Consider the following 23,593-nt stretch of genomic DNA (forward strand, 5'->3'; position numbering starts at 1 on the left):
TATGAAAACACATCCAGATAGAGTTTTTAACCAATGCTTCATTGGTATGAGAACAGATTTTAAACACACAGAGCCATCCATGTGCCTGAATGTCTGAAAATAAATGGTATCTCCAGGAATGCTTTGAATGAAATCGGCAGAAGCATTACTGGTTAGTTCCTTTCACTGAATGGGGTATTTATTAACCTTTTTCATAGAATCATAGAATCAACCAGGTTGGAAGAGACCTCCAAGATCATCCAGTCCAACCTAGCACCCAGCCCTAGCCAGTCAACTAGACCATGGCACTAAGTGCCTCATCCAGGCTTTTCTTGAACACCTCCAGGGATGGTGCCTCCACCACCTCCCTGGGCAGCCCATTCCAATGCCAATCACTCTCTCTGTGAAGAACTTCTTCCTAACATCCAGCCTATACCTACCCTGGCACAACTTGAGACTGTGTCCCCTTGTTCTAAACAGTCAGACTTACTGTTTTTTTTTTCAGCACTCATCTCATAAATTTGTTCTTTCAGAAGGGAGTCTTTAAATTGAATATTTTATAGGGTCCCCATTATAGAATAGTATCAAATTAACCCTAAAATAAGCTATATGTACCTGGGTCCTGTTTACCAGAAACAAATATCTGTATGTGAGCTATGTATTGTTTAATCATCCAGGTGCTACAACCACAGACACCCCAGGCAAATGGCTAAAGGCTTTTGGCAAGTAATAAACCCAGTATGAAGCTTACAGAAATAAATTCTTTCATATTGTTCTGGCAGATATTCCCAGCAATTAAAGCCATGTGAGCCACTGAGTTTTAATTCTATGTCCAAACCTAATTCTATAAAAGGGACAAAACCCTTCAGAAATCAAAGCTGAACTTCAAGCCGAACTGCAACAGTTTGTTCACCTTACAGATCATGCTTTATTGTCCTTTTATGTGTGTGTGTATCAACATATATGTATTTCAAATATATACCCGTATATGTTTAGGGAAAAAAAGAACAACTTTGCAGTCAAAATTAGCTTCATAACACCATTTTTAAGCAGGGGGGGAAAAAAAGAAACTTCAGTTTCAAAGCGTTTGAGTGGAATATTTAAATTCAGCTGCTTTGACTTTGTATGTCGTGTTGAAACGCTTTGGATTAGATTTTGAGCTCACAGAAGCCTTGTCTTCATACTGTTCTCCATGGTGTTCTCCATAGGAGGAGTAGGCTTCTTTTCTGATACTTTTCTTTTTTTTTAAGAGAGAAAAGAAAACAGAGGAAGGCAGGAGATAATTTCACACAAAACCGTAGCATCAGGAACTTGAAATTCGCCACAGGACTCACAATGAGAATACTGAGAACAAAGAAATACAGATTTCCATTGCGCTTTCTCTTGATTTTCCATCATCTGTTCCACATCCTGCCTCCTGATACTTTGGAGTTCCTCTCTGTCCCAGTTTGAGGCTTTTTGAAGAGTACAACTCAAATTGTGCCGGGGGAGGCATAGGCTGGATGTTGGGAGGAAGTTCTTCACAGAGAGAAGAGTGATTGGCATTGGAATGGGCTGCCCAGAGAGGTGGTGGAGGCACCGTCCCTGGGGGTATCACACAGTATCACAGTATCACCAAGGTTGGAAGAGACCTCACAGATCATCAAGTCCAACCCTTTACCACAGAGCTCAAGGCGAGACCATGGCACCAAGTGCCACGTCCAATCCTACCTTGAACAGCCCCAGGGACGGCGACTCCACCACCTCCCCGGGCAGCCCATTCCAGTGTCCAATGACTCTCTCAGTGAAGAACTTTCTCCTCACCTCCAGCCTAAATCTCCCCTGGCGCGAACTGACTGGATGAGGCACTTAGTGCCATGGTCTAGTTGACTGGATGGGGCTGGGTGCTAGGTTGGACTGGGTGATCTTGGAGGTCTCTTCCAACCTGGCTGATTCTATGATTCTAAGAATGAAGATACTGCACACTGATTGGAAGTTTAAAGAGAGGTTCTATTTACCAGTGCATATGTGCAAAAGGCAATCAGGTAGAATGAATGCTTGAGCGTGTCCAGAGAAGGGTGATGAGGCTGGTGAGAGGCCTTGAGCACAGCCCTACGAGGAGAGGCTGAGGGAGCTGGGATTGGTTAGCCTGGAGAAGAGGAGGCTCAGGGGTGACCTCATTGCTGTCTACAACTACCTGAAGGGTGGTTGTGGCCAGGAGGTTGCTCTCTTCTCTCAGGTGGCCAGCGCCAGAACGAGAGGACACAGCCTCAGGCTGTGCCAGGGGAAATTTAGGCTGGAGGTGAGGAGAAAGTTCTTCACTGAGAGAGTCATTGGGCACTGGAATGGGCTGCCCGGGGAGGTGGTGGAGTCGCCGTCCCTGGAGCTGTTCAAGGCAGGACTGGACGTGGCACTTGGTGCCATGGTCTAGCCTTGAGCTCTGTGGCAAAGGGTTGGACTTGATGATCTGTGAGGTCTCTTCCAACCCTGATGATACTGTGATACATCCACAAGCTAAGCCAGGTCTGTCTGACTAAACCCATCCAGAATCCTCTGCCCCTTCCACCTTCGGCAGGCCTGAGAGTGGGCCAGAGCTGCTTCCCCCCAGCTTAGGCCTACAAGGCCTCAGCAGGCCGCAGGACACAGCTCAAAATTCCCTGCCAGCCAGGAGCCATCTCCCACACACAGAGCATGAGATGAGAAGGAATGTCTGCTTTTCCTGGGAATAGCAATTGAAGAGGGGACAGGAGAAGGGAAGGAGAGTGATATCAACCAGACACTGGCTTATAAACTGTGACACCAGAAAACAGAATGGAATGACAATATTACAGCATCCTGGGATGAGCAGGTCCATTCTCTGGGACAGGTCTTGGTCTCTGTAGTTTTCTTAAGGGAACCTGAGACCTCTCAAACTATGACACTCACCAGACATGAGACTGACATCTATCTCCTGTAATTACTACTTCTGTCATCCTTAGAGAGGTGTATCTTTATCCCACTAAGCTACAAAATGGTAAATGGATGCCACAGGTCTGAGAGGCTGTTGAAGAAGCTGGAGGTGAGAAAAAGTTTTTTCTCTCTTCGCCTGTCTTTGTTTCTGGCCAGGTTGATCCTATGAAGCCATTATCCTTCCAACTAGCTGCCCCACTGGGAAAGATGTTTCTGACTGTGTATTGCATAGATGGATGTCTTCTGGGAAGCCTCACATTGCTTATCAGCTGGCAGAAAAAATCGTACGAGTGCTGCCCAGGGAGGTGGTGGAGTCATTGTCCCTGGAAGTGTGCAAGAAAAGACTGGATGAGGCATCTAGTGCCATGGCCTACATGACTGGATAGGGCTGGGGGATAGGTTGGACTGGATGATCTTGGAGGTCTCTTCCAACCTGGATGATTCTATGATTCTGTGTTTTAATCAGAAATGAGCCGGGTTAGAAACCCCAGTTTTGACTGATGGCCAGATCTGTCTCTCCTGGTTTTGTACCAAGGCAGCATGTGTTTGAAAAGCTCTGCTGGTTGATCTGTGAGCGATACAGCTCTCTCCAGAAAAGGAATTCTGACTGTGACTTAAGGAATGAAGTGAAGCAGGACAGAGCTGCCTCACAGAGATTTTTACCTCATCTGAGATAAAACACTGTTGATGGGCAAGCTATACATCTTCAATCAGCCTCAAGGGTTCTTGTGGGGTTTTCTGTTTACTTAGTTTTAAAACATGCTTAATTTTTCTTGCAGTAGAAAGGTGGGATAGCAGAATATTGGTTTTTCCTCTGTCTTCACTTTCTTCTACTGAAATTTTATCTTTAGCTGTACCTGGAACTTCTACTTTGTCAACACTTCTGGCTAACAGGAATCAAGCAAGGTGCACAAGCTAGAAAACACAATCTGTAACAATGAAAAACTATAAGCAGCATTCACAGGCCATTAAGTTTGTAATCTTTTTCTTTTCATTATTATTCTCTTACCTCCATTAAATTCTTCCACGAGCAAGTGAAGAAGCCAAAGGTGACAGCAGCAGAGTGATAGACAAGAATTTTTATTGTGCTGTCAATACAGATAAACCCAGAGCTGATAGAATGTCAGGCAAACTTCCCCAGCCATGACTCAAGTTCAGTAATCTCTGAAAAAGGGAGAAAATACAAATGATTTTTATGCCTGTTAGGCTTTTAAGAAGATTTATGTTACTGAAGTATCCTGGCTCTGTGTAAGATGCTTTGAGTGATATTTATTTTACACAGGAAACTATGTACAAGGAAACTTGATCATTCTGCTTCAAATTGCAGATTTTCAAGCTTGCAAGACAACCAGAGGCATCCCACAGCCACAGTTCTCTTGAGGAACTGGAAAGGCCTAGAAAATAATGGAATGAGAATAACCCAATGTGCAGAGCTAAGCAACTGGAAACTGGACTTGAATAGCTACAAAGATCTTCTGTTACTCATGGAAAGGAAGGTTTGCATCTCCACCCAAGGACAAGAAGAGAAAGGAACATGCTGATTGCCAGGCATAGAATGGAATCATGCTGATTGGAACAACAGAGAAAGTAAGGTAAAGCTCAGGTTTTTTATTGTGGCCACATCTAGGATGTTAAAATGCAACTGTCCTTGACTGTTGTTTTTCAATGGATACCACCACTGGTAGTAGCATTTTGTTAGCCAGTTTATACCAATCTTGAATGCTGGGTGTCCTGTAGGACACTGGAAAGGTTTGGCAACAGTACTTAAGGTAGGTCCATTGAGACCTAAGAATATGAAACAGTCTAAGAGCCCTCTCTGGTTTATTAAACTAGTACTGGAGATACAGGCACCTAATGAAAGGAGAACTGGTGGTTTCTGGAGGAATCTGAATTTCACTGTAGAATGGTATTTAAATTCATGCTGAAGGAGAACTGGTGGTCTCTGGAGGAATCTGAATTTCACTGTAGAATGGTATTTAAATTCATGCTGAAGGAGAACTGGTGGTTTCTGGAGGAATCTGAATTTCACTGTAGAATGGTATCTAAGTTCATGCTGAAGGAGAACTGGTGGTCTCTGGAGGAATCTGAATTTCACTGTAGAATGGTATCTAAGTTCATGCTGAAGGAGAACTGGTGGTCTCTGGAGGAATCTGAATTTCTCTGTAGAATGGTATCTATGTTCATGTTGAACCTGGAAATCATTCATCACTGGAATAGGTTACCAGCTTTATCTTGAGGAGAGATGAGATTTATTTTTGCCTTTCACTTTAGGCAGGTCTTCTTGAACTTTTTACCTCTCATAGATGAAAATATGCAAGGAAATATTGATTGTGGGAGACCAGCCTCCCATTTGAAGTCAGGCTGCCATGATTGCTAAACCAGCTTGGCCATAGCTTTGTCTTACTGAGGGAGATTCTGCAATCTAAAGAACCTCTTCTGGAGTGGGACTGTCCTCCAGAGTGAGCTTTTCTTAATTTTCAGTCTAAAATTTGTAAACACTAATTCTGTCTTCTCCGTGGCACCTGCCACAGAAAAGAATCTCCTTCATCTTTGTAACTCCCTCTCAATAGTTTTAGGCTGATATTTGATTGCCTTCCTATCCTCCTCTTCTCCAAGATAGACATGCCCAGCTGCCAGGTACCTCCTTGTAAGTTCCATGCTTATTGCATTGGTAGACCTCCACTTGATAACCTTTTCAGTTTCTCCATGTTCCTTTTGGGTTGGAAACAGAAACAGCCTCTCTAGCGCTAAGAAAGAAGATATTGTAATTTCTTCTGATCTCCTGATGATGCTTTGCCAAAGGCAGATGAATATATACTTTGCCTTAATTTGCAAAGAGAGACTCCAGTGCAATTGCCAGTCCTTTTCCAATCATTTGATTCTCAACCTTTGAAACTAGTGGTCCAGCCCATTTTCAAGCCTCTATCAATTGTTTTGACCTCCTCAGTTTGCCAGGAGATGCTTTTACAGCAGTCAGCTATTTGGTAACAGAAGGCAATCAGGTTGGTCAAGCATTATTTGCTTTTGCTAAAGCCTTTTTCATTTTTCCTGGTTACATTCTTTCCTTTCATGTGGTTGGAAATGTCCACAGTGTACATTTGAGTTATTGATGGCAAAAACATCCTAGATGTTATAGGGTTGCTTTAAAACAGTCAGCATGAAATGTGACAATTGCTGGGTCACCCCTGTGGTTATCATTCATATTGGTAGTGGTCAATGGCTTGACTAGGAGAAACACTTCAGGCTTTCTCCTTCTGTCAATATTTACTAGTTCAAAAGTTGTTATAATAAAGCTTACTCTTGTCTGAGCTCCAGCTCAATTTTTTGCTTAGATGCAATCCCAGAGCACTAGCTGAATATGTGCAGTCCTGATGTAAGTGTAGTCCTTGCAATTCTACTTCACATTTAACCAAACTGTGAAACTAAGAAGAATCTAAGACCAACTTTTCAGGGCAGCTTTCCAGGTTTCTTAGGCTGTGAAAGTTGATCAAGAGAGAACACCAGCTGGGAATTTCAAGCAGAAGATTTTCTCATCAGCTGTCTTCAGTGGCTGTTCCCTGGGGTGATTTTGGCTCCTAAATCCCATGGTAATCTCTGACAGGCGAGAAGCACTCAGGACTGCAGGGTGAGAATGGATTGATGCACAGAGAAGCAGCTGTCACTAGAGAAGAAAAGGTATAGGTAGGATTAAATTGTAGGATCTATAGGCATAGCAGCAAAGAGGGCTGGATTCAACATCAGCGTGGATGTGGTAGTTGTGCAGCTGCATGAGCATTGCTTTAGCATGTGGCTGAAGCACAAGTTTATTCGATGGGTTATATGCTCCTTTTCTCACATGGAAAATCCATCCTTGCTTTATTACTGAAATATTTGTTCAAAGCTGGCCCAGGAGATCACTGCAGTTGGAAGAGCACGGAGGAGGTCTGGACTCAAAGAGTGAAATTTAGTCTGTGCCATGGGTAAAAAGTTTGCTGTTTGTGGTGTGCTGATGAGAAAACAGTTTGGATCCTGAAATAGAAGCGAAGCAGAGTAGCCTAAATGACAGATTTTTCAGAGGAGAAAGATCCAGACAGCTGCTGTTGTCCCCAGAGAGAACTGTTGGCTGATAAACATCACTAGATATTTCAGCATTAACACTGGCTTAAGGAAAACTAGCCCCAGATATGGGTTCTGAGTCCTTTCCTGCACTTAGAGGCAATCACACTGATTGAATCTGCTCACCACTCTGCCACATAAACTTCTATCTGAAATCTCCATTTGTGGGTTTAGCAAAGTGAAGTGGCTCTTTAAATTATAAAATAGCAAAGTCTTGCATTTCTTTGAGACTCCTTCAATCCTCAGTCGTTGCAACAGGCTGCAGCAAGAGGGAGTGAAAGAGCAAAAAGCCCTTAATTTTAATATTTATGGCAACTAAAGGAAAATTGCATCACATTTGCAGATGAATGGAAGTCCCTGTTAGAAGCTGCGGCAGCTTAATTTTGGGATGGCACTGGTTCGGAACTCGATTGTCTGGAATAACAAAGGAGAGCTTTCATGTTAATTAATTTAGAGGAATTATTAGTGTTAAAATAAATAGTTGAATCACCTTTCCAGAAATAAACTGAGTGAGAGAAATGGAATTCGGTGGAAAGAAGATACAGAATTTATTTAAGTCCCTTTTTCTTTTTTTCAAATAATTTTTGTGTGCCAAATGCATTGCCATTATGTGAGGTCCTAGGATTTAATTCTAGTACTATCTGTGCAGCCATTATCTAGATATTCTACAAATCAAGCCACACACATGAATAAATTCCATTTGTTTAGTGAAATAAGAGGTGCTTGGAGGTATTTTCTTCAATGTACATGATTAATCTCCATTTTATTTAAAGAATGATTCATCCACAACCTATTCAGGAAACAAAAAAAACCCCAAACAACAAACTAAAAAAAACAAGAGGTGAGCCATCTGCAAGAAGGTCTATTGTATCCTGATTCATAATTTATTTTGTTTAAACAGAGATTCCTGTTGGAGAAATTATGTGCAATATCAAACTACAATATTCATCAGTCACTGTGGCTTGCTAGGAATCAATGGAGCAGTGCTGTTCTTGGGCTCCTTTCGTTCCACAGTCTTTAGAGTGAAAACTGCTGACTTAAAATGAGTCTAGATTCGCAAATTCTTCATTATTCAAATATTTACTAGGATAAGATTACACCATTTAGCCTTAAAGATATTTGAATATATATATATTTAAACCATACTATGTTATGTCCCTGCTCTATACTGATGAAAACTCACCTGGTTAAACCCACTCAGCTCTGTTTCATTCCCTCCATCCTCTTTCATTCCTCTCTCTCATTTTCTACTTCATCAAAGTGCAGGCAATGTTGGCATAGTCTCTGAGGTACTTCCAATATGCAGGGTGCATCCTCTAGTATGTGTCAGAAGACAGGAATCCTCAGGAGCCAGGAAGTACCTCGGGACCACAATTTCACAAGTAGTCCCTGATTGCAAGCGTGAAACGTTCTGGAGGAAAGGATCCCTGCAGATGGTAGATTATTGCAATCATTGTCATAAGGATTTAAATCTCAACCTTCCTAGTCCCGAGTGAAGAGATGTGTACTCATCTGCATTTCATTCTGTTCTTACTTCTCAAGGCTATATAAATCCACTTTTGCTCCACTGCAGTAGCTACCCAGAACTGTTATCCCTTTGCTGGATTCTTGTTTGTGCTTCCTTACTTCAAATGTGAGGACCTCCTCAAACCTTCTAATGTCCTGTGTAGATCTCTGCCTTTGTGGTCTTTTCTTCTCTGGTGAAAAGGAACACTCCCTGTCACTTCTTAACTTGGTAAAGGCAGAGGCTAAGGAGGTCAGCTGAGACCTGCATTTTTCATTTGCTCTCATAGCATCACATTTTGTAGTACAAATGACTGTCTTCTGTTCCAGGGCTCCCAGAGTTTGCTCCCCTCCTTCGAGGTAATATTGGATGTGTGAAACAGAAAAGCAGACTCCTGGTCAGGTAGAGTAGAAGCTCTTATGGAAAACATATCCTCATTCAGAGACTGGAACTGGATGTGTGGCATAATTTGTGCTACTGAAACCTCAGATGAGGTGTAACCTCAAGTGAGGATTTCTACTGAGTGCAGCCTTTCCTGTGAGCACAACCATACAGTTCAGTCACTATACAGAAGTGTTTTGGCTGAGTATATGAATTCAGCCTCTCCTCAGTGACAGAATAGGGGCTTCCTGTTAGCTCCCTACTCAGAAAGCTGTCCGTTACATCAAAAGACAGGAGATTATTCTTTTGTGCCAAAGATTCTGGCTTCTTATCTCTGATGGCTCAATCATCCCATTGTCTGTGACAGAAAGATGGCTGACAACAAGATTAGATTACAGCAGTTTAAAACGTCTCTCTCAGATAAGTGCAGACCATGAGTATTCAAAAGCATACATAATCAGGCTGTAAAACTTACTATCATAGCATGCCTCAGACACCAAGAGTATAAACAATGATTAGATAAATTTAGAGGGAACAGGTCCATCCCATAAGGGAACAGTGTGGTTTCTGCTGCTGGAGTCTCCTAAACTGATGATTCCTGGAAATGGAAATCAGGGAAAGGCTTATACTCTACATATCTGTCTTGTATCCACTCACAACAAGTGTTATGATGGAAAAAGTGGTTGTGGTCCTCATGTTGGCTCCAGTATTTTCTCTCCATGAATGACTTCTATGTGCCTTTGCTGAAGAGCTCTGCAGGTGTAGGTATATTCACATTGCATAAGGTGTGGTTTAGTAGGCATATCCACATCACTCACTGGTCACTTGTCACAATCCAGACATAATCATCCAGCTAGACTGTTTCTTTCATTAGACTTAGCCACTCATTGGCATGCAAACCTCTATTACAATCTCAGAAGAAATGTACTTTGGCCCCTTACTAATTTCCTATTCCATGCTCTTTATCTATCTCTCCCACTTATCCCTTTGCACAGAAAGGTGGTTGAGTCACCAAACCTGGATGTGTTTAAAAGTCACTTGGATGTGGTGCTTGGGGATATGGTTTAAGATGAACTTTGTAGAGTAGTTATTGGTTGCACTTGGCTTCTCAAGAGGCTTGTTCTAGGAAGGCATAACTCTTTAGTGCATGTTACGGGATAGATGTATCTGATCCTTTTGTTGTACAGAAGACAAAGGATTAGGTTGATAACCAGGCAGCTCCACCTCCAATCCTTGCTGTTTTGCTGACTGCACTGTGACTCTGTTTCCCCCATTTATACAAGAATAAACTTCGTCGGCCTTTGTGAAGAACTTTCAGTACAAAATGTTTATTATAATTACAAACAGGGTGTAACTAATAGTAACTATTTAGCTAGAGATATGAAAACAGGTATGCAGTTAATTGGTGTACAGCAGATTTAGCTGAGGTCTAGTGGTTACGTTGGAGACAATCCATCATTGTTGTAAGCAGCATAAAGTTTTGCCCAGACAATTACTGTGAGCCTTCCTTAGCCTGTGGTCTTGTACTAACATCCCAAGACGTGACACCAGTGAGAATTTGAGTGAAATCTCCAGAAGAATGTGGAACAAATCTATAAATCTCTTTTTGAAATGCCCTGCCAAAGAAATACAAGAAAGTCTTCCATGTCAGGAAGGAAACACTAAAAACATTAATTAAAAAATAAACCCTCCTGGAAATCAAATGAGTGAGAGCAGGCAGACAGACATGGAATAAAATTCCAGTGGAAGAACCTTTAATTCCCTCCAATCTTAAAGCATGCGGGCATTTGTAAGTGCCTGTTAAAGCTCAGGCCAATGTCCTGCTGCATGGCCAGTCAACAGTGGTGCTGCCTGCAGTACAGAACCAGCAGCTCCTCTGGCCAGTGGACACTGGCCTCTGCAGTCAGGGTCTGGTGATCTCCTCTGACCACCAATAGCGACTGCTCCCTGGGAAGAGACCTGGAGAGGGAGAGTTACAGCTCCTAGGGGAGAAATTGCTGGTCTTGAAAACGTGAGAGAGATAGCTAGAGCAGGAAGGGTGGTGTGGAATCTCTCTCCCCAACTCTCTCTCCATCAACTGCTGTCATTTAATTTCCAAAAATCTTGTCCCTGCCTCCACCAGCCTTTAAGTGAGTACATCTCCACCATGCCTGAGTGATTTATCTAAACATCGGCAGCTACTGTGAAAATGTTGGTAGAGTGAAGGCAGAGAAGGGAACAGAGGAGTAGAAATGTGACTTTGCTTCTGTGAAACCTAGCGTGGGTGCCTATTCCCAGCAACTACAGCACCTTTACATCAGTCGTGAGGGGAGAGAAAGAAAGGGACATTTCAGATCCTTCTCAGACATTTAAGGATGCTTCAGCAAGCAAACTAAAATAGTTCCTCTGGAAAGCCTATACACATGTGTATGTGTGCATTGTTCCTTCCCTTCGCAAATTTTCTTCCCGTTTAGTGCACTGGGGAGCCAGTTTCAGGGGCCTGAACTGATAAGAAGTGCAAGGGAGGGAAGAATTAGATGATTTTAAAGTTGGGGTAAGTCCCTCTTGGAGTGCATATGCGTGGAGTGTGTGCGAGAGAGGGGGAGTGAGTAACCTGTCCCTCAGGAACCACAGGCGGGGTAGCCTGGCGGAGCGGCCGCGGGCGGAGTGTGATGCAGAAGCGGCGAAGTGAGAGAGAGCAGGCAGAGAGCGGGCGGGAGGGAGCGAGCGCTGACTTCCAGAGAGGCAGCCGACAGAAGTCACAGCCAGCATTTGCTCCTCTCTCCCTCTCTCTCTCTCTCTGATTTCAATTCAGCTCCTCCCCCGTGTGGTTGTGGCTTTGCCTTCCATCAAAAGCCTGATCAGCAACGCCAGTCTTGGGAAAAAAAAAAAAAAAAAAAACAAACAAACAAAAAAAGGAGAAGGAAAAAAAAAGGGAAAAAAAAAAAAGAAAAAAAAAAAAAGGGAAAAGGGAGAAGTGCAAAATCAGGAAAAGAAAACAAGGTGGAGAAAAAGGAGGGGGGAAAGAAAGCAATCTCCCCTATCCTCGGGCTGCATGCAGTACAGCAGAGTCTGAAACTTTCTGGAGTTGTCGCTGTGTTTACCCCGCGGCGGGTAAAGCGGCAGCACCCTGCACTTGCTCCCGTTCTCTGGCTCCTGCTCTTTCTTCCTTGGACTCATCAGCAGTCAACAGCGATGGAAAAAGTTGCTGGCTGGTACCCAGCCTGGCACGTTGTTCTCCTGTACTGGACATGGCTTTTCCTCTTCACTTTCGGCTTTACCGGTGCAGAAATAACTTGCAGATCCTGCCATTCCCAGGTGAAGCCGCAGCAGCAACATCCGCAGCAGAGATTATTAATGCATTTGAGGACCGACAGAGGAGAAACGGAGCAGAGGAGGTTCCCCGGGGAGAAGGGAGGTGAAGGAGGGCAAAGGGCCGGGATGGAGGCGGAGGATGCCGGGCTGGAAGCGACCCTCGCCTTTGCTGCCGCCGGGACGAAATTCAGCGGCAGGGAGACTCGGCGACTGACGAAGGAACCCGACAAAGTGGTCGGGGAGAGCTGGCCCCGAGCCGCGGCAGCAGCGGCTTCTATCGAAGACCAACCTCTTCGGGACCAGGGTCCCAAGCCAGCGAGCGGACAGCTGTGGCTGGGCCAGCGGCGGCGGAGGGGCCGTAGCCCGCGGGGCGCCGCGGGGCCGGGCGGCGGCGCGGGGCGGGAGCCGGGGGACACCGGCGCCGCCCGCTTCGGGCTGGAGGAGCTGCGGCTGGGCAGCACCACATTCGCCCTCGCCGGTGACTCGGCACACAACCAAGCCATGGTGCACTGGTCAGGACACAACAGCAGCGTGAGTACCGCCGCCGCGGGAGGCCGGCGGGGTGCGGGCGGAGGGGTTACTTTTGTCCTTCCCTCTCCTTTCCCCCTCCACCCCCCCCTTAGAAAAATATTTTTTGGTCCTTGTTTTCCTTTTTTCTACCCCCCACCTTGGTTGACAGGGTGGGGTAGGGGGTTGGGGATGCCGGATTTTAATTCGAGGGGGGATTTTGCGCCTCTGGGCGCCGGGGATTGGCTTCGCTTAGCAGTGTTCAGTGGGGCAGAAGTGCTTCAAAAGGGCCATTCTTTTGGAGCAAAAAAAACTTTCCGCCGCTCGCCCGCGGTGCACAGTCCCCTCCAAACCACTGCCACCGCCTGCGACGGGAAAGGGAGAGGTGGGATTTGGGGGGAGCTGTCCTTGAACCTTGCCTTCCTCCCAGGGTAACCCCTGCCGGGAGCCTCAGCTGTAAGCAAAGTCTGGGAAAGCCCCTCTGGTGCTCCTCCTCCTCCTCCCGGTCCTCGGGGCCCACGTCAGCCTTAAGAGTCATCCTCTAGCTCTGCTGATGGGGAGATGCTAGAGAGCTTCAGGACTTCATCTCCGAGGCGGCTCAGATGCAAGTGATAAAGCTGGTTTTTGCCTCTTGCCACCAAGGTGTTAAAATGAGTTCTTGCCTCTTCTCCCGAACGTGAACCTTTCTCTGGAGTAGCAGCAGAACGGCTCTGACAAGCCACACAGGGTAATAGTGGATGGAAAAGTAGATGACTGGTTCCTAGGCTGGAGCAATAGCTGTAGCATCAAAGTTACCAGGCTAACTTGAGCCCTGTATGCCTGCAGCCTCTGGAGCTCGAGGGTTTGAGGTCTGAGGCCTGGGGATGGCAGAGTGAGTTGCTTGGCATGTTTCCAGCCTGCCCTTAACTCTGATTCTGGTCTAGCAGAAGCAGAGCAACTGTTATATCTGAATGCTCCGACTTCTGTCATTTTGCCTCTTAGAGACAGCAGGCAGAATACTAATAAGAGAGCAAGAGATGATGGCACTACATGGTCGTTGCCCATACAAGTCCCCAGGAGAAGGGGGCACTTGGGGTCTTCTCTAAGCAGCCTGCAGCTGTAGTGCCAGAGGGTTTCTGGCTGCTTGGCAGAAATTCTTGGCCTTCTTTTCAGCTTTTAGTACTATGAGCCTGGTTGCATTTTGAAATAATGGGCTAATAATTTATTTTGGTGTGGATTGTATCGAGGTATATCACAGTTAGCTGATTTAGAATAAGAGCAGGTATCATGAGCAATCTCACAGTGGAGTTCAGCCCTAGTTAACTGGAACATGGTTTTATGGTCTCATCAGGAGCTTTTTAATCAATTAATTGACAGAGGAATATTTGTCATCTCCGTTCTGAAGGATTTTCCCCTTTTTTTCCAAAACTCAGCTAGCCTGTTTCTTTTGTAGTTGTGCAAACAGAAGCTGTTTCCTTGTAGGAATGCAGGTCTCTTCATATGAATGGAATTGAGGTTGACACTGGTTTGAAGTGACCCATTTGCTAAGGGAAAGCTTCTGATACAAAAAGCCATCCAGCAGGCATCAGTTTTCCTGCTCTGTTACTGTGATTACGTTTCATCTGTATGTTTATAAAGACATGTGTTTTGTTGCAACTCTCTCTATATGTGTGTTTACATGTACATATACATGGATATATGTTTCTGCCCGTTGTGGTAGTATGGACTGTTAGTGCCTGGGACTGATTTACTTTCTGAATGCATTGATGTACAAATGTTTTTAGGGATCTGTTGTGAAATATTTTACCATTGTCCTTCCAAAAGAGCTGCAGGTTGCATTGTATACAGGGAGATTATGAGCCCACCTTGCTGCTGTGTGGCTCTGGCAGTGCCGTGATATCTTGTGCTGTGATTGCAGCCCCCCTCACATCACTAAATGGAGCTGGGCCTCAGCAGGACTTTGATTCATGACAAACTCGTCTGGCCCCAGCTGTAGCAGTGTTGTGTGTTCAGCAGGTGGCCTGAAGTGGCACTGACCTAATGTCTTTGCGTGGAGGTTTTGGGCACTCATCTGTGAAGGAGCTGGGAGCGGAAAGGGGTTGGGGTAAAATTCTTCCTTTAGGGTACAACATATATAGTTCTGCCTGCACAAGGGTTGTGTAGGATCCCATGGTGCTACTTGTGAGGGATGCTGCCCTGGCTGCACTCTAGCAGCAGTAGCTGTCAGCTTCTAGCCTACGTTTCCCTGCTGTGGCTGAGGGATGTAACACATCTTCATTCTTATGTGCTCTGTAAATGCTGCTTTGTATCAGCTTTTGCCTTTCATTCAGGCACAGGGGCATTATGAAGATGTTTGCAGTATTGGTGTGATTACAGAAAAAATACAAAACAAAGCTCAAAATATGTGAGATCCCTTAGATGGAAAAGCTGAAAAATGAAAAGTGCTCTCACCACCAAGTTGTATTGCCATGTACTTGATTCTGCCAGGCTCAGTGTGGTTCCCTGTATCCTTGTTTTGGTAGTGGTTTTGATATAATTGCGATGCTTCTGTTGGAGAAAATGTGACCTCTGAAATAACTCCTCATTTCTGTAGGGGATTGTTCTCAGTATTTACAGTTTCTTTTAGGCTTGGCTGTAATTTCATGTTGAGAGTGTACACCATCTAACTGATGGCATTCTGCTCCTCAAAGGGTGGACTTGCTCTGTGCTCAGCCACAAGTATCATAAGAGTAAGAAATAATAGTCCAAGTTATCCAAGTATAACTATACCAACACTGTCTTACATCAGGGACTATTTTGGCACATCAGTGGCCTTAGATGCTTCCTGGACAGCTTACCCTCTAGCACAATGTCTCTGTGAGGTATTTGGAGTGTGACTAGCTCACACCTGTAGGAACATGCTTCACATGGGCTCCAATCCCTCATGTCTACCTTGGCTTTTTCAGCAGTGCAGTCAGCAAGAGCTCCTCAGATGAGAGCATAAGTATTAGGAGCCTGGATTGCCAAATGACTTATGCGAATGAAATTGGGAGTGTATTCAGTGCTGTATTAAAATACAGGTGGACCTGAGAGTTCCTTTGACTCCAGTGGAAGTGAGTGAGGCCACACAAGGCTGTCTGGCAGCTTCATAATCCTGAGCTGAGTCTGCAAAATAGAGAAGAGCAGCTGCAGCTAAATTGAGTGCTGGAAATGGTCTTTGGCTTGCACTATGTCTCAGACTCTCTGGAATGATCCAGGAAGGTGTTAAGTAGCCTGTGTCAGTGCCTTGCCTGGAACATTTTGATAACATATTAGAGGTGTAGTCTGTTGAGTTTGTGTATGGGTCCTGGTATTGCTTAATTTAACTGCATTGATAGATCATGAGAGTCTTTTCAACTGGCTTCTGTAGAAGTTGGAGTAAAATATTCCATGTGATACAGTCTTTCCAAAAACTCTGCTACAAGACACACAAGAGATATCTCCTTGCTCTTTTCACCACTGAGAGATTTCATCCTTGACATGAAAGCTGGCAGGTTTCCTAGCTCGCAGAGATACCAAACATGCTTCCGGATGTGTTAAGTCCAAACACTGTGGATCTGGAGTCCACATAGCTCCCTCAATGCTATAGAGTGGGGTAAACCAGAGATTTGTGGTGGAGCTAAAGGACACACTTGGTTTTAATGGAAAGAAGCAAATCTCTAGAAGACATCCATTGTGAGATTTTGGGATATGGGTTGTTCTTAGAATTTATGAAACCAAGACTGTGGTTGTCCTAGGCTGGGTTGGTGAGATCAGTGCCTTTCATGTGAAAGTACTTTGGATAAGGAGGAACAAAATGAGAGGAGATAGAAGAGAAGGGAATCTGAGCCAAAGCCTGGACGCTGTAGTTTGTGCTGTAATGCAGTGCTGTGAAGGAAGGCAGCATGAGTTTCACATTGGCTTAATATGGCAGATTACTGTTCCCTGGCACTGGACAGAGTGCCCACCTGGGCTGGACATTGTTGTAAAGAGTTTAAGTGTGGGCCATGTTGTATATCTGTGGACTACCTTTTACTTAGTCACTATAGCATTAAACAACTGGTTCAAACTTCTGTTGTTTACATGGAGGGGCAAAGCTGAGCTTCTCCTAGGTCCTGCACAACAGAAGATCCTCCACAAAGTGATAGGGGTGGAGTCTGGACCACGTGCAAAGCAACCATGCACATTCCATCCACAGGAGAAAATCAGTACAGCTGATGGGTCCAGTGCAGGATGAAGGTCATCTTTGCTGTTGTCAGGTGAGGCCACTAGAACAGGGGAGAAGCTAGGTCTCTTGTGGGAGAGCATTTAGGCAAGATGGGACTCTACATTGAGTATTACTTGTATGGTTTTCCTTCATATTACTGAGAGGACAAACTGGGAAGAGGTAGGGCAGAGTAACAACACACCTATATTTTTCCAGTGCACTGTGTTTCCTCCTGGACAAAGTAATTGTGAATAACCTGCTGCTGGATTTTCAACTGAGTGTCCAAACCTCTTGTATAAATTAAGAATTTCAAGAATGGTGCAGGACTGCAACAGGTACTTCATCCTACAGCCACAAACTGATCAAACTGCATTTTAAAACCACTTTGGTTTCTTTCAACCCACCTTACTATTGCCTTCTTCCTTTCTGGACAGCCTTGTTCTTCTGATTCTTCTGTCTCGTTTCTGTTCTAACATTGCCATTGGGCATTTAGAGGATTTTTTAGTTTTCACTTTCATTTGTGCATGTGTCTTTTAATTAAAGTTACTTTCTCTCTCTGGCACTCATGCCCCCTGGAATTATTTTACAGGCAGTGATCATATTCTCTTCCTGACTATGGTTTGCTAAATCAAGCAAGCACTGTTCTTCCTGTGTCTGCTTGTAAGACAGATTGTGGAAACTGAACTGTGAATTTCTAGGAGTCAGGTTCCCAAGAGCTTGAATTTGAGTCAGAGTTTTGCTTTTGATGACCATGATTCCGTGCTGATGATAATGAATGTATTCCCTTTTACAGTAAGGGCAAGCCAAAAGTATCTTAATTTTTCAGTGTTCTTCTTTTCAGACCAGAATGGAGAATCACAATCAAAATATAGCTTTTCATAACTTCACACTCTGAGACTTCATTGCTCAGATGCTGTGTTTATGCATCAGGCTCTGGTTGGTACCCTCTGTCCTTTCCTTGCTGCCAGAGCTGTGGCTCCAGTAATTTGGCATCCAGGCATGGATGAGAAATCTGCCAGCATAATGCCAGTCACTCATGAAATCGTGCTGTATGACACTATGATAACCCATTGCTCCCTTCCTCCCATGGCACTTGCATTACTATAAAGGAGGAGTTTTAAGGAAATGAATATGGATGTGAAGCCTGTAGCCAGATGCACAGTGAAGCCCACGGTGAGGAATGACCCCACTGTCAGCCGCTTTGCATTTAGATTGGTTCTTAGGGTGCATGAAACAGGTCCCAAAAGAGATTCATCTGAGGAGGATGCCTGCATGAAAATATTTCAGTGAGACATAGTATGTATTGTGTACATATTACAACAATATATAATAGTATTAATAGTATAATGCACCAGATGCTGAGACTGTTACAGGCTAATCTCTTGCTAGCGTTTATGGGGATATATTTAGGAAGGGCTGATTAAAAGTGAGGGAACAAAAATGGGAAATAAAACAGAAAAAAAATCAATTCAAATGAGAGGATTTCTATAAGTCCCCCATTTCAAATTTTATTGTTCTGGACTAGATTTACTACTGTATGAATAATAAAATATTTCACATCCATTCTAGATATGAAATCTTTAAAAACAAGCCTTCAGTGAGGGAAAACACCCCCAAATTTTCTGTAACTTTGGATAGGACTCTGTTAGTTTAAGCAGAACATTTTAGAAATGAGTCAGTAGTCATAGTATTTCTTTTTCTGTGTGGCAGTCCATCTCAAGATGCATTTCTTGTGGGTAAAACAGATTTTTCACACACGGAATATGAAATGGGATACGTGGGACATTGTTAATAAGAGTAGGCACGAGCAGAGATAAAGCAGTGGGTGAAAGACAATCTACGAGGACTAGAAGAAAGGCTTGTCGCTGTGTGGATCTGGTCTCTGAAAGAATTTGGGAGATAGCAAGGAGCTTCTGCATGGACTGACAGGTGGGATATGCAAATCCCATCACGAACGGAGATTAAGGAGAATAATGGAAGAGCTCTGACAGTTGCAACTGGCATTCATGCAATATTGAGAGGCTATAAACTGCATAAGCAATAGGGTTATAGTTTTCAATCTACTTAGTACTGTTCTTTATCGTAGAGAAAGGATTTCTTCCTTTCCTCCTGACTTCAAGTAAAATCTTGACGTGGCAGTTGTGATAAGATCTGTTCAGAGAGGGTAACAAGGGCGTCAGAAGTCATCAATTCATTTTGGGAAAGCTAGAGGTGATTCATAGAATTGTTTTGGTCAGAAAAGGCCTGTTAAGGTCACAGAATATTAGAGGCTGGAAGGGATTTCCAGAGATCATCGAGTCCAAACCTCCTGCCAAAGCAGGATCACCTAAGGTGGTTCACACAGAAACACAGGTTTTAAAAGTCTCCAGAGCAGGAGACTCCACAACCTCTCTGTGCAGCCTTTTCCAGTGCTCCGTCACCCTCACAGTAAATAAGTTTCTCCTCATGTTGAGGTGAAATTTTCTATGTTCAAATTTGTACCTGCTGCTCCTCGTCTCATTGCTGCAGACATCGAGGTCATCAAGTCTGACCATTATCTAACTCTACCAAGTGTGGTGCTAAACCACAACTCTTAGTCTTTTAAACACTTCCAGAGAGGGGCAATTCAACCCCTTTCCTGGGGAGCCTTATTCCAGTAACTGATAATTCTTTCAGTGAAAAGGTTTCTTCAAGTATTCAATCCTAACCTCTCCTAGTGCAGCTTGTGGGTATTCCCTCTTGTCCTATCACATGTTAGTAGGGTGAAGAGACCAACACCCACTTTGCTCTAACCTCCTTTCAGGAAGGTATAGAGAGTGAGATTTCGTCTCAGCCCTCTTCTCCGGACTGAACAACTCCAGCTCCCTCAGCTGCTCCTCTTGAGATCTCTTGTTCAGACACTTCACCACTTTTGTTGCCCCTCTCTGGACTCACTTCAGCATCTCAATGTCTTATAGTGTGGGCCTCAAAACTAAACACAGTACTCAAAGTGTGGCCTCATCAGTGCTGATTACAGGGGGATAGTCAGTACCCTGGTCATGCTTGTCACACCATTCCTGTCACAGGCCAGGATGCTGTTTGCCTTCTTGGCCACCTGGGCACATTGCTGTTCCATATTCAGCTGGCTGTTGATCAACACCCCCATGTCTTTCTCTGCCAGGCAACTTTCCAGCCACTTGTCCCCAAGCATGTAGCATTGCTTGGGGTTCTTGTGACCGAAGTACAAGACCTGGTACTTGGACTCACTGAATTACATACAAATGGCCTCAGCCCATTGATCCAGCCTGTATTGGCCTCTCTCCCATTCTAATCCAAGGCTTCCCATGTGAAAGGCTGCAATATTAGCACTGGCCTTGGACAATCTTGGGTCTTCTGGGTTGTGCAGAGCTCCAGGAGGGTGAGTCAAACTGTCCCATCAAAGACCTCTTCCTCTGCAAAATGCTGTGGTAGCTTCCCTGGAGATCATTCACACTTACTTCCTGTTGATCCCAAGGCTTTTGAGTAATAGCCCCAAACAATTTTTGCCTTGTTTTGTTTCAGTGTCCCACATGGAGATATCTAGTGATATTTGAGATGGTATTGCCTCTGACTGCTGTTTTGCAGGGTAAGGGTGTCCTGTGGATTCTGTGTCCTATCAGTTGCCTCAGCCTGGGAATGGTCAGGCACCTTAAACTATATTTGCCTATCTTTGGACAACTTCTGTTATCATAAGAGCTGTGTGTATTGGATCCTGCTCATCCAGAACTGAAGTTACATTCAGATTTTCATTTTATGGATGGAGGAAAAAGATCAGACTCACACAAGGCACTTCTTTTCTCTCATTTTTCTTTATCTGGCCAGCAAACCAAGAAATCAATGACTCCCACAGCTCTAATTGACATTTTTGCATTAAATGAAAATGGGCCTTGATTCCCATTCAAATGGCAGCATTGGGTGACAGAGTAATTATTTTGGAATTTTAAATGCATATAAAAGTGGATGCAGTAAAATGATTTTTGTGCCACTTGCAGTTTTTTTTGCTGTCTCTTAAATCAAACAACAGTTAACATGAGAGCCCTTAATCCCTAATTCTCAGTGCTGGTAACACAATAACACTTTTACTTGGTACTGCACTTTCTTTCCTTTGGGAACATAAAAGGAAAGTACTTTGAGAAGGAAAAGGATATTTTAGGATATGTCCTAAAATGTAATTCCTTTCTTTTAGAGGGCCTCCAAGAGCTTAATTTAACCTCACATCATGTCCCTAAATATGTGAGGTTCTTCCAAGACTCAAAGCTGCCTCTGAACTTCTCCCCCATGTTCTGCCATGCTAGAGACATGTCTCAAGTCAGGCTGAGCTGAGGTGCGAGCGGCAGGGTGAAAGCTGAGGAAAGAGATGAAGATTTGGGCAATGTAGTGGAAGAAGGTATCTATTGCTAAGGGAGGATGTCAGTGCCCCCACATAAGCAGGCTGTGCTGGGGCAGTGCCTCTAGTACTCTCTTCTTATGCTGAGAACTGCCTTTGCAGGTGAAGGAAATCACAGCCTTGTGATTTCTCTTTTCCTGGGGGAAAAACTTGAGATTGCCCAGCTGAGACAAAGCACACCTCAATGGGGTGGCTCAGGTGGAGTGATACTCTTGGACAGTCTGGACTGGCAGAAATACTGGAGTGCATTTAGTACACACAGCTGGTGTTTAGAGAAAGTGTCTGAAATGCTTGAAGACAGCTTTCAGACTGCCACCAATATGTCCCTCATGCCATACATATTGCATCTTGCTGCCTCTTGGAACCTAAAAGCAGAGCCTTACATGCTTTGCACAAGTATTTTAAATCATGAGATGAAAGAGAAGAGATGGGAGAGGATTATTTGCAGTTGGCAATTCAAAGGAAACATGTTCCCAAGGTATGGATGGGTGTGGTTTTATTTTTTAGGTGACAGGTGTTTAGCTACAGGTGGGACACTCTGATCCCTTACAACACCAGGTCCCACCTCCATGTCAGTGCTTACATCCTGTTTGTCTTAGGTTTTATATCACTTTTGCTGGTGATCATTTAAGGGCAACAGTGCGGTGAGCTCTTGCAGGTAATTTTCTTGCAGGTCTTTAGTAGGAAGTTAAGGGCTCTTCAGAAAATCTCAGCCTATTTAGATAACCCAACAAAGACATCCCATATCTTTCCCCAAATGTTTCCATTCTTTCATTCTCACCTCCCCTCACTATATTTAAGGTTGAGAAAATAATGAAACAAAAACTATTTAATATAACAATTTTAGGCTTGTTTTTCTCTTCACAAATTATCCCTCCTCAATATGTGATTTTCTCAGGTTCACCTTTTTTTTATTCCTTAACATGGGGGTGAAGTAACCATAAAGTTTCAGAATCAGAAATCAGTGGGACATTCCTCCTTAATGTGGGAATGGGCCTCATTTAATCATTTGGAATAGACTTTGTATGGATTTTTTTTCATCCAAGCTGTATTTTCAGTAGATGAAAGAGGTCGTATGCTCCCTTTTCTGTGTGTGTGACTGGGTCAGTGTAAATGTTCAGTTGCAGCTTAATATTTCCTGCCTCAGCCGAGAATTCTGCCAGTACCTTTCAGTGAATATTCTATGAAAACAGACCCAGCAGTGACTTCCACTGAATATTTGAGGATCTTATTTTTTTTTTAATAATTTACTTATGTGTAAATGTAAATGTATTTTTTTGGGCATAAAGATCATCCTGGTGGTGAAACCCAAAATCTCTATATGCTGAAGAATATGCTATTTAGTATTAATTTGCTCTCCATTGAGTTCCACTTTACACTTCCAAGAACTAAATGCATTTTTGTAGACAAAAGATAGAAGCTGTAAATTGATCATTATTGGGAAAAAAAAATCAAATTTTGGTAATGGTTATCTGCAAATCAAAGTTAGATTACTTTGATTACATGAAACAATAGATATTTTTTCTTAATGCACAAGTGTAAATAGGAAAATAGAAGACACACCAGCTAAACAGCAGATGCATTAAACTTAGTATCAAAAGGCAGAGGACTGTGGTGAAATGTTACTAGTTAGACAAGTTTTGAGGATAATTATTCCCTGAGGTGACATTCTGGCTGACAACCACACCACAGGAAAGGGCTGCACTACACCTCCCCTACTACAGTTATGTGCATTTTTCCACACTGTCCTCAATACACTGTTGGGGATAGAGCCTGGGCTAGAAATATGTAGATCTGAACTGTTACTGATCTGGAGGTAGCCTGGAACCAGTGACCTTCTACAGAAGAGCCACTAAAGTTTAGTAGTAACTTTTCAGGTAGATCTGCATCTGTTAGTTTAAATGGTGAATGACTGCTTCATTGTGTTTCTCTTGCAGAAAGCAAAATGAAACAAACCAAACCAAACCATTCTCTAGCTCATCTGGATGAAAAACTATAAGCTCGGAGTTGCCTTCCATTTAATTTCAACTTTCCTAAGTTGATATGTTGTATTTAGTTTTTCTCCAGATGCTCCTCATTTCCTTCTAAACAGCTAGTTTTACAATCATTAAAGGAATAAATGCAGTTGATTTCAGCTGGGTTGTGAGTCAGGCCACATTGTCATGACACTTCCATCTCACCTGTGATAGAGGAAGCTGGACCATGGATACTTATGAAAAAGGGAGCAAGGAACCCAGTTCTGCATTACTGTGCCTTGAGCTTCACCAAGGCCAAATGCCAGGTCCTGCACTTGGGCCACAACAACCCCAAGCAATGCTACAGGCTTGGAGAAGTGTGG

At 43.8% G+C, this 23,593-nt stretch overlaps 1 protein-coding gene across 5 annotated transcripts in view; it reads left to right on the plus strand.

Annotated features, from left to right (window-relative positions):
- Positions 1-23,593, plus strand: part of SORCS1 (sortilin related VPS10 domain containing receptor 1) — a 425,391-nt gene that overhangs the window by 76,012 nt on the left and 325,786 nt on the right. For 3 of the 5 annotated variants that reach the window (XM_064144428.1, XM_064144432.1, XM_064144429.1), the window contains exon 1: positions 11,810-12,712. In XM_064144428.1, coding sequence (XP_064000498.1) covers positions 12,062-12,712 — 651 coding nt within the window. In that variant the 5' untranslated portion in view covers positions 11,810-12,061. Of the gene's footprint in view, positions 1-4,234; positions 4,500-11,809; positions 12,713-23,593 lie in introns of those variants that run through there. The other 2 variants (XM_064144430.1, XM_064144431.1) reach the window with 2 other exon arrangements.

The sequence above is a fragment of the Pogoniulus pusillus genome, chromosome 6, assembly GCF_015220805.1.
Source record: "Pogoniulus pusillus isolate bPogPus1 chromosome 6, bPogPus1.pri, whole genome shotgun sequence".
NCBI lineage: Eukaryota > Metazoa > Chordata > Aves > Piciformes > Lybiidae > Pogoniulus > Pogoniulus pusillus.